At 56.0% G+C, this 11,395-nt stretch overlaps 1 protein-coding gene across 1 annotated transcript in view; it reads left to right on the top strand.

The window, feature by feature from the left end:
- Positions 1 to 11,395, top strand: part of TNRC18 (trinucleotide repeat containing 18) — a 124,532-nt gene that overhangs the window by 74,218 nt on the left and 38,919 nt on the right. The window contains exons 17-18 of the mRNA XM_006889751.1: positions 2,913 to 3,191; positions 8,486 to 8,725. Of these exons, the coding sequence (XP_006889813.1) occupies positions 2,913 to 3,191; positions 8,486 to 8,725 (519 nt within the window). The remainder of the gene's footprint in view (positions 1 to 2,912; positions 3,192 to 8,485; positions 8,726 to 11,395) is intronic.

Below are 11,395 nucleotides of genomic sequence, written 5' to 3'. Positions count from 1 at the left end.
CCAGTTGAGCCCTGGTTGCCGGTTGAACGCTGGCTGCCACTGGCTGAGCCCTGGCCGCCGGTTGAGCCCTGGCCGCTGGCTGAGTCCTGGCCTCCAGTTGAGCCCTGGTTGCCGGTTGAGCCCTGGTTGCCGGTTGAGCCCTGGCCGCTGGCCGGGCTGGAAGACTTCTGCCAGCACCTGCCTGTTGCGGTGCATCCACCGACTCTGACCAACTTTAATGTTAAGGTTCAAGTTACTCTGTTATAATAAAATTTTCTTGAGGAAAGAAAATAGAACGTGTTTTGATCTGGATTCCAGGTATTTTCACCTGCCGGGCAGGGCTGATGGGGGCCTTCTGGGTGAAGCACAATGAGATGTGTGGCCCAGCGTGAAGCTTGGGTTATTTTTTCACCATTTGTGCCCTGGTGGTTCTACCAGCAGGCCGCTAATTATGATGCCCGTGGACATGAGGCGAGTCTGATCCCAGAGGCCGTCTGTCCTGTCTTTGGACGTGGAGGCTGGCAGGCGCCTCTGCCAGCTGAGTTCCCGTGGGCATGGTCGGGATAGCACTCCCTGGACTCAGAACCGGTTGAAAGGGACAGGCTCAGAGGCCAAAGGTGGAGAGACCAAGGGCTTCCTTTGCTCTTCTCAGCTCTCAGTGGGTGGTGCAGGTCAGGATGGGGGGAGAAGGCGGCTTCTAGGATCTGCAAAAGAACATCTGTGAGTGTGGCTTGCTGCTTCCTGGAGGAACCCCAGTACCTTCACTTCCTGGTGTGGTACACGGGGGTTGGACTGGAGGTTAGAGATGTGGTCCTTGAGGTCTTAAAGAGTCTTGGTGGCTTCATAGTACATGATTTATTGGGCTGCTAGCCAAAAGGTCTGAAGTTTGAATCCAGCTGCTCTGAGAGAAAATGATGAGGCAGTCTGTTCCTTTAAAAAAAATTTACATATTGTTTTATTGTATATTGGTTTACTCACAAAGTTCATATACATTGTGTTTCATAAAATCATTTCTGCATTCTTGACAACTTCAGTTTCCTTAAGAGAAGTATTCATTACTTTTTTTATTAAATAAAATTTTTTCTTTTGTTATTTTAAGTATAATTTACAGAAAAGGTTTTCTTTCATTAATTGTTGCCCTCCTGAAGTTGACTTTTTATTTTATACTAGTTTATCAGTCTGTTCCTTTTTTCACATTTTATTGTTATTATTATTATTTTTAATAATTTTAATGAGCATTTACAGAGATTTTGGATTTCCATTCATTCATTGCTGCACTTCTCTCCCCGCCCATCCCCCCCCCCACCAGTTCGCTCCTCTTTCAAGATCTCCAGCCTTGGAAACGCTGGTGCCTGCGTGCTGTGAGTTGCATGTGACTCGATGGCAGTGAGTTTGCCGAGGTCTTTGGGGTACTCTGACTAGTGGATCTCCTGCAGATGGGAGTGTGTGTGCACACACTCACGTGCCCATATGTAGATGGAGGGACAGTTCTGTAACTCAGTTTCTAAGACCGATTTGTGGGCAGGAGAACCAATTGCTTCCGAGTCGATCTCACGGATGGTGACCCCATGTGTGTCAGAGGAGAACCGAGCTCCGTAAGGTCTTTGAGGCTGGGACCTTCAGGATATCTGTCTCCAGGACTTTCTTAGCAAGTTCCTCTGGATGGGTTGGAATTGCCAACCTTTTGGCCAGTAATCAAGCACACAGCCCCTTGCACCACCCACCAACGCCCTAAATCAGAAAACAGCAGCAGGGAAGTTAGAAATTCTCTCTCCAGCTAGAGCATGGCCGTGGTGTGCCACCAGAATTCAGTACACGTACGTGTACGTTTGCTGTGTTGAATTCTAGGCCCATCAGAGCACAGGCTTTCACAGGGGCTGGGCTTGCCAGCAGAGAGCTGCGCTGGTGGCGGACCGGAGGTGAGGGCACAGCACCCGCTTTTCCACGTTGGTTTGCAGGGGCTGCATCGAGTGCTTGGAGGGAAGAGCCTGTGGCGCGGCTCAAGGAGGCAGGGGTTGGAGGACAGGAGCGCTCTAGTTAGAACGAGATGGGAGGTGACAGCTTGCTGGTCTCGGAACCCTGAGTTGCCGGCTCATCCTTGTGCTGGGTCCCCTAGTGGAAAGGGTGATGTCGTGGAAGTGGCCCCAGACCTGACCCCTCGCTATGTGCGGCTTCTCTTGGGCTCGGAGAGGCCGGCACTGTCGCAGCATTTGTTAACACTCCTCGCGTCCCCTGAGGATTGGGCCGGATCGGAGATGACAGGCTCTGGCCGTGAGCCCGTTTTCCCGGTGCCGTCTCGTTGGGCAGCGCAGCTTGTGAAGCACGTGGAGTAGGGCAGGGCTGGAAGGGAGCAGGGCTGTGCCCGGGACTGTCCCTTCCTCTAAGCTGGTTGGCCTTCTGCTCGGAGAGGTGGAACAGCTCAGACGTCCGTCTCCCGGCGTGCGGGCGGGGAGGGGACGGTCCCTGCTGGCAGTCATCGGCCACGTGCCGCGGTGCTGCCCACCCACCAGCTCCCTGCTGTCGTAAGTGGGGAGTCCACCCCAGGCGCCTTTAGCTTGCTCCTTGTTGGCCCGTGTTTGGGGGAGAAGGACTTTGCTGAGCCACTGAGGAATACCTTCCCCAAAAGGAGCGTGTGGAGGGAGAGGACAGCAGTGACCGCCGTGTCCCCCGTGTCCCCGCTGGTGGTGCTCAGTGATGTGACTGGTGGCGGGGATGCGGGCTCCAGGCACTCAGGGCCCAGCTCTGCGAGGCCACCTCGGTCCTCCTGCTGACTGGCCGCCGGCCTAGCCTAGCTTTTCTCCTTGGCCAACAGGCACCCGGAGCTCCCCACCCTGGCTCGACCCGGACTGTTCCCCAGAGCGCTAAAAGCCCTAAGCTAGTGAGCACCCCTGCGCAGCGCCGTGACTCACCTCTGTTAAACACTTTGACTGCAGATACCGACTCGGAGGAAGATGAAGAGTTCTTGAAGGACGAGTGGGCTGGCCAAGGGCCCTCCGGCTCCAAACTGACCTCTTCCATTCTGTGTGGCATGGTGGCCAAGAACAGCAAGCCCGCCGGGGGCCCTAAGCTGGCCAAGCGGGGCCTGGGGGGCCCCCGGACTCTGAAAGCCAAGGCGGCCGCCGGCAGGAAGCAGCCGTTCTGCTTGCTGCTGCAAGAGGCCGACCCGCGTTCCTCCTTCAGTGACTCTTCGGAGGAGGACTCGTTTGACCAAGGTTACTAGCTCAAAACCCACGCCACCTTCCGTGTCTTAGAACGAGCGAGTGAGTGCGAGAAAGCGAGCGCGGGAGAGAGGGCGGCCGTCCCGATGGCCACCACGCGCGGCCATCTTGCTTCTTGGCAGCGTAGCCTGCCTTATCCGCCTACTTCTTTTTTGATTTTTCGCTTTTGTTTTTATTTGTACTTGTATCACTGTGATAATATCTTTGGCTAGCTCTTTTTGAGCTTTTTATACGGACTGATTTTTAGTCTTCACTTTTCTCACTCTCCCTCCTCTCCTCCCTTCCCTCCCCTCCCCCTAAGTTCCTTCTTACTTTATTTTTTTTTCCTGCCCACCTAGACCACAGGCTTGGGTTGGGTTCTCTTTTGGCACGGACGGCCCGCTGGAGGCTTCCTGAAGGAACATTTTGTAAATGGAATTCTGTCGTGTGGGCGTGTGACTTGATGTCTGTACCGCGATTTTGGTAATACCAAGCTTTATTAAACATATCGAGTTCATTTTTAACTAAACCCGTGTGCCTTGTCTCTCTTGCTGTGTCCTGAACTAGACAGTAGGTGGACGCTTCCCTCATTTTGTTCCTCTACCCTCCCTCCCGCTCCCCTCCCCCCCCCAAAGGAGTAGCAAGTGATGGAATTACTGCCACTGCTTTCCTCTATTATTCAAATATCCCTGGAAGCTAAAGGCGCTCATCCCATTTGTACACAGGTCTAGAGTCAACTGCTTCCACCTCCAGCCTCATCTTTTGATTTTCTTTTCATTTTTTTCAGCTGCTTGTCTGTCTTTATTTTCCTAAGCGCTAACTTGTACGCAGCACTGGTCAAGAATGCTCCATTCGCTGACATCGTGTTCCGACACGTGTTTCTGTTTTGAAGGGCGTGTGGGCACTGCAGGGGCGAGATGGTCCAACGGACCCCTTGATTTTTGTTCAAGGCAAAAGCCCCGGCCGAAGGACGTGGCGTGGGGCTTCAGAAAGAGCGCTGGGCAGTGAGTCCAGTGGCATCGTTCGGCCTCCGCTCAGCCCTTGCCTCAGCCAGGGGGTCTCCGTGGCGTCCCCAGTCAACAAAGTCCGAGCACCTCTGGTTCCGACTTCTGATTGCAGAAGTACACTTCTGTGGTTAGAAGTGAGGGTGGGCCCGTGCTCCATTCAATCCCAAGTGTCCCAGGAAGGGGAACACGTGAGTCCCAGGGTAGGTGTCCAAAGCCCAGGTTTAGGGTTTACCTCAGGGCAGTGTCCCAGTATGGCCAGGGGAACAGCAGCATCCAGTGTCCAGCACTTGACCCTGTGCTTGAGCCAGGCAGGCACATCAGGGCATGAGCTCACTGAGACAGATGCAGAAGTGGACCCTGGGGTTGTACAGTCCTGGTCTCCCTTGCCACGCCTCCTTTCCAAATTGGCAGAGACCCATCTGGGTGACTGGACCGTGACACAGCACAGCCAGCTCCCTTGGGCTCCCAGTTTCCTGAGCCCCTGGCCGGTTGAGGAGAGAGGCCCCTAGGTCCCTAGTCTGCTTGGTTTTGAGCCGCCAGCTTCGATGATTCCCTGTCCCCCTCTCTCTGCCTTCCATCCTTCCTCCTAGCTAGGGCACCTCCCCCCCCACAGTTATTCCCTTCCTCCTCAAATCAGGGTTCAGCTCCCTAGTTTTTGCAGCCTCTGCCTGACCCCAGACCCATTCATTGAAGCAGATTCCCTTCCCCTCTGAACTCTTAGGAAGATGTAGGAGGTAGAAGCAGCTGGAGTCGTCCCTGCTCTAAGTTGGACACGGTAGCCCCAGGGGACAGGGTCTCTGTCCACTCTGTAGGGTCCCAGATTCGAGAAGGGGGTGGTTGATGGGTGGGGACGAGGCCCCCTGGCTTGAGGCACTGACTTGGTCGCCCACCCCTGCAAACAGACCTCTGGTCAGGCCTTGCGAAGGGATATTTGGGTAATAGGGCCTTACTGACCCTCGGCACTAAACCCCTGACTTGGCTCAGCTTTTCTCTAGCGTGTCTGCTTCTCCTCCAGCAGCTTACCCATCCCTCGCCCTCGCCCCCTTCCCATGATGCTTTGAATGTCTGTTTCGGTCTCTTCCATTGCTCTCACGCTGCATACTGGACGCAGAGCGGAGGCTGGGAGTAGGCAGACAGCGCAGCGGGTCCCCGAGCTTGAGCCCCAGCCAGGCTCCTTGCTCCGTAGGTAGGCAAAACCCTTCTCTCTCTGTCCCCCTCCACCTCCCCTCCTCGGGGGTGCCCCACTGGGTAATGGCAGCAGGAGGTCGCCTTGGCGTTCCTTGGGTTTGAGGAAACCAAACCAAAGTTCTTACAGCCACCCCCGCACGTACGGATCCAAGATCAAACACCAAAACAAAACGTTTTCCCGCTTTCCCGTGAGTTTCTTCATGGTGGCATTTCTCCCCTGCCCCGACCCTGAGCTAGCTCTGTTACCCCGCCTGTGGGTAATTCTGGAAGAATTTTTGGAGTCCTCAGGCCTGGCTGGTGGAAGGCGCTGTTACAGGCCCTGAGCTCAGCCCCACCACACTGGCCAGCCACCTTGGAACTCCTCCTCCAAGGGGACACCTGCACTTCTGGAAATCACATCCTTTTTGTGGGTGTTTTGGTTTTTTGGGGGGGTTTTTTTTGCTTTCACCAAGGCTCTTCTGGCCTGAAGTACTGGGACTGGGCTGCTTCTGGCTTATCCTCATGAGGTCTCTGAATCCTGCCCACGTGTGACATTTCCGGGTGGTAGAACGTTCTAGAGCCAGAACCAGCCCCCTCCCCCTCCCCCACGATTCCTAGAGTTCTGGAGTTTCTACACTTGAACAGCCGAAGAAGGGGGTCTTTGGAAGAGAAACCTTCCGGCAACACGCCCAGCCCCACGCCCCCTCCTCAGCCAGTCCATCGCCCCACCAGGCCCCTCTTCTCAGATTGGCCGTGCCCGAGCAGGCCCGCTTGGGGGGGACCCAGGTGCTGTGGGGAGTCTGCCCACACCTAGCCTGCTTTGCTGCTGTGGCCTGCTGGCTGGAGACGAACCATGTGACGTCGCCATGTGACTGGATCGCACGTGTGCACTGTCTGCCTGCCCCCCCTGCCGCCTGCCCGCTGGCCGCTCCATCCCGTGCCATCCATCGCTCTGGGGACTGCCCCCTCCCTGCCTTGCGTTCCTCCTAACAGACCCCTCCTTCCCTGCCTCCTCTCCTGCTCCTTTGATGTCATCGTTCAGGTAGTCCCAGCAGGGACCTGGGCTTCCTCCGCAGCTGGGCACACACAGGACCCCTCCCTCATTGGCACCCATGGAGGCAGCAGGAGAACGTGGACTTGGTGGTTAGACTTGGCTCCTTTGTCCTCCAGAGCCCTGCCCCGGAGCCAGAGCACATTTTCTCTGATGGGACAGTTCAGGCTTGCATGCTCCCCTAGGCCCCTGGGGTAGGGACCTCAGAGACCAGGGTGTAGGCTCAGCAGGGGTCTCTGCCCCTCATTTTCTATAGCAGACCCTGGTCATAGTCCTGCATTCTTGCCCTGCATCAGGATGGAAGCACGTTTCTACCTTCAGACAGTCTTTAGGGGGGACGGGAAGGGGGCTAGGTTTAGAACAGCTGCACGGAGCACTGACTTCCCTTCCTGTCCCTTGTGGGCCCTACAGAGTGGTAGCCTGTGTCCTGGTTCCCCTGCTGGACCCAGCAAGGCCGGCCTCGTAGAGGCCTCATTATCCACTCCCCAGACAGAAGGGTCAGGCACCCAGGGTGTAAGCACAGTGGCTGTGTCCACCCACCATTCTCTCAAGTCCCAGGCTGGGGCTGGACACCTTTTTTTTAATGAGCCCTGGTGGCACAGTGGGTTGAACATTGGGCTGCTAACTGAAAAGTGGGCAGGTTGAACCAATGAGCTGCTGCTTGGGAGAAACTGAGGCAGTCTGCTCCCTTCCAGCTTTCCAGCCTCAGACACCCCAGGGGTAAGTGCCCTCCTGCAGGGTTGATGGACGTCAGGACCCACTTACGGGCAGTGGTTTTTCTAGTGGGTTGTAGGTAAGCAAGGCCCCTGGGTTTGCACCCGGGAGCTCTGGGGGGACGTCCGCAGTGTGCGGCTGGCTGGCCCAGGGTGCCTCAGTGGTGGTTCAGATGCACCAGCACCTCGAGGGCGAAAGACGGGCAGTCTCCCCGTGTGACTTACAGCCGCCCGAAAACCCACCCGAGGGTCGCCTGCGAGGCTCTGTGACTCGATGGCAGTGGATTATTTTAGCTCACCCGAAAGGTGATGGTTTGAACCACCCTGAGGGGCTTCAGAAGCACGACCTGGCAGTCTACGCCCAGGAAGACGAACCTGACACAGTGCAGTTCTGCACGGGGTCGAGTCACCTCCTTCTCCTGAGCTGCTGGCCGAGGTCCCAGAGTTTAACGCCAGAACCGAGCCGGACTGCATCTTGCCGTCCGGTCACATCCACCTCGCGACTTTGAGTGTCCAGGGCTGTAAATCTTGCTGTGTGGGGACCGCCCATCCTTCTTGAGGAGTGGCTGGGGGATTTGAACTGCTCACCTTGGCTTTCAGCACCACCAGGGTTTGTTAATTACTCAGTGGTAGCCCCAGGCTTGAGTCTGTTTTGGCCCATTTGAATCAGCACTAGTACATGCAGTTCCCTGGCCCAGGGACAGCCCTGTCCCCTTTGGTGGACTGTGGGGTGGCCCTGAGCTGAGGTCCTCATGGAATCTGCAAAGCCCTTTCTCCCATCCCCTTGGGGGACCCCATTTGAGCCTCCCTACAGCTGAGTAGAGAAAAGAGGGGTATAGATGAGACTTAGTGACCTGCCTGGGTACCCCCAAATGGGGGTGTCGGTGGAAGTCACCTTTGAACTTGAACTCTAGGGGTTTGTTGCTCACCCAAGAGACACCAAACTCCACCTTCTCCTGCTGCCAGCCCTGGGCCTCCAGCTCCCTGGAGGACGCCTCCCAGCCCCCGCCTCCCCCTCAGCCTCCTCTTCCCTTCTCTTCCTTCCTGCCTCCTCTCAGCCTTCATGTTGTATGTCGGGGTGCGTGTGTGCGTGTGACTGTGGAGAGAGCCGTCTCCAGTCCTTGTCTGTGTCCGTCCCCGTCCCAGCCCAGGTGCATGCCAGTGGCCCCTGGCAGAAGCCCACTCCGAGACTCACAGCCGCTGCCGTGTCTGGCCCACTCAGGGCTCCGTGTGACTGGGCAGAGGGGACACGGGAGGGACCGGGGGCCACCGCATCCTGCGCTGGCTCGCGAGGGGGCTGGGGCCCGGGTGGCGGTGGGGGTGCCGGGCGCCGGCCGCAGTCTGACTTGGCCCCTGTTTTCTGCACACCAGATGAGAGCTCCGAGGAGGAGGACGAGGGGCTGGAGGAGGAGGAGGACGAGGCCGGCGGCTATAGGCTGGGGGCCCGGGAGCGGGCCCTGTCGCCGGGCCTGGAGGAGAGTGGGCTGGGCCTCCTGGCTCGCTTTGCAGCCAGCGCCCTGCCCAGCCCCACTGTGGGGCCAGCCCTGTCGGTGGTACAGCTGGAGGCTAAGCAGAAGGCCCGGAAGAAGGAGGAGCGGCAGAGCATGATGGGTGAGCCTGGGGCAGCGTGAGCGGAAGGCGGGCTCGCCGTGTGCCCATTCTGCAGATGGGGACTGCTGAGGTCGGCAGAGGGAGGAGGAGTGGGGAGCAGGGAGCCGGCGGATGGTATCCCAGCCTTGTGGACCTGAGCGAGATGCCCGCCTGGCCTCCTGTTGGCCAGGAGTCCTCTGGACAGAGGGCCCTCACCATTTGAACCCCACAAACGTGACAAGACCTGCTCCCTTCGTGCCTTTCTGGGGAACATTGAGATCTCGGGATTGCGTCCTAGGAACTGAGGATGTAGATAGAGACCCATAACCCAGCCCCGGGGTCCAGGAAGTCCCTGCAGGTTGGGGCCACAAGCAGGAAGTAGGAACGTGGGCCGGCAGAAGGGACGGCTGGTTCCAGAGGGTTCTGAGGGCAGCTCAGAGGTAGGGGTCACAGAGCTTGGTCATATTCAGCACATTTTTTTTTTGGGTGCACCATTTAGTCTGTAAGAACACATGATCATCTGAGTTGATGATCAAAAAGAAGTGTTTCGTTTATTCCCGTGCCTAGTTCCAGCCCGACTCCTTGTCTAATTGGATTCGACTCCCAGCGGACTCTCTAGGGTCTCTGAGGCAGTACATTGCATGGGGGAGGTTGCCCATCTTTCTCCCTTGGAGCTGGGGGGTGGACTTGAACTTCCAGAGAGGGGAGGCCTCTGGGTCAGCAGCACAACTTCCTGCTTTTGGTTTAAAGAAGCAGAGACTCGAAGCAGGGAACTCGTCAGGCCAAGTGCTCTCGGCCCTGCGTTGGATCCTTGTGGCTGCGCTCGGGCCAGCCAGTTGGCCGGGTGGACGCTGAGAGTGACTCGTCTGTCCCCTTCCTTTGTATCTCTCATCACATCCAGAGTTACTGCTGTCTCAGAATTAGAAGGTTGTGGCCGCCTCTCCTGCCCCCCTCCATTGTCCCCAAGCCTTGCACCGTGGTTGATCTTTGAGGCAGATGGTCCTGCAAGTCTCTTACTGGACACTAACCTGCCTCCACGGCTACCCACCTTGTGTCCTGTGCTATGTCCCAAGATGGCCCCGAGTCCCTCCTGCCAGGGGTGAGGTGAGGGAAATAAGACACCCACGTGCCACCAGCTGTGTCCCGTCTCCACAGGCCTCTGCAGTCACACTAGGCCTCGGGCCCTGGCTCTGCTTCTCCCTCCCTCTCACCCTCATGTCACTGTCGTGTGCTGCTGTCCACTCGGCCCCTGACTCACAGGGAGCCCATGCCCAGCAGAGCCAAGTGCTGCCCGGTCCTGGGGCGTCCCCACAATCTGTGAGCCCAGCTGTCGTGACTCTGGACTTTCATGGGCTGGTTTTCAGAAGTGGGCCGCTGCCTGTTCTTCCTCAGGTTGCTTTCTGGACGCTCCCCTGAAACCTCTTAGTGTCCTGGGGACACACGAGCCCCTGCTGACGGACGGTGACCGTGCGTTAGTTAACTGGCTGGGAATCGAATCCAGGTGTCCAGCTGGGGAGGCCAGGATTGTATGTACGCCCACCATTCCTCTGACCCCCACGCCCTGGCCTGTTCCCTGTGCTGTCTGGGCTTAGTGCCCGGCCCTCCTGGACTACATGCCCTGCCACTAGCGCCTTCTGGGCTTGCCCCTCAGCTGGAGGGCTCTTTCTCAAGCACCTAGCTTGACCATGCCACTTCTGTGCTCCAGACCGCTCCCTGACTCCCCTTTGCCCAGTGTCCAGAGACCACCTGCTCAGTGGTGGCTACTTGTGTGACATCATCTGTCCCCAGCTCCACATCCTGCCACATGTTCTCTTATCTCCTATAGCCCAAAATATCCATTTCATCAAGATTGTCAAATCTTTTGATATAGACCCAAAGTAAACCAAACCTATTGCCATTGCATTGCTATTGGGTCTCGGAGGCTGTAAATTTTTTTTTTAAATAATTTATTTTTTGAGAAGGAGGCACAATCTCCTCCTGTATCAGTCAGATCTGATTTGACGGTACACACACACACAAAATAATAAAATTTAAAAAAAAAATAAAAAAAATAATTTTTTTTAAAAATTTTATACTGGTTTACTTATAGAGTTTGTATACATTGTCTAGAGGCTGTAAATCTTAACTGATTGCCCATCTTTCTCCTGAGCTGCCGCTGGTGGATTTGAACCACTGACCTTGCAGTTGGCAGCCTAGCACGTAACCCTGTACTCCAGCAGGGCACCTTGTGATCCCCACTATTTCTTTGTTGGTACGGCCGACGGTCCGGGGGTCATCACGCCAGTGGTGCCTCCTCGCTCATGGCTGAAGTGGATGATTACTCTTTCTCCTCTCCGTACGTTTTTTGTTTTTTTTTGTGTTTTTTTTTTTATTTTATTATTTTTGCATGAGTGTGCCGTCAAATCAGATCTGACTGGTACAGGAGGACTCTCCGTACGTTTTTATCACCCTAGCTCAAAATGATCTGTTTCGTTGGACTTTTTTCTGCATTTTTCGTTGTGGTTTTCCGTTTCATTGGTCTCTGCGCTTTATGATTTCCTTCTCTTTGCCTTGAGTTTCATCGCAGCCACTTCCGACCATTTCTTTGGTGGGGAGGTTGAGATCACCGATTCGAAACCGAGATCACTGATTCAAAACCTCCTTCTCTGACAGATACTTAAGCCCGTGGGGATTCTACCAGTCTCTGATGAA

This window comes from Elephantulus edwardii, unplaced genomic scaffold (genome assembly GCF_000299155.1).
Source record: "Elephantulus edwardii isolate Elephantulus edwardi_28Jun2011 unplaced genomic scaffold, EleEdw1.0 scaffold00080, whole genome shotgun sequence".
NCBI classification, from domain to species: domain Eukaryota; kingdom Metazoa; phylum Chordata; class Mammalia; order Macroscelidea; family Macroscelididae; genus Elephantulus; species Elephantulus edwardii.
Note: the sequence above shows the minus strand (reverse complement) of the source record. Positions and strands in the feature narration are given on the sequence as shown.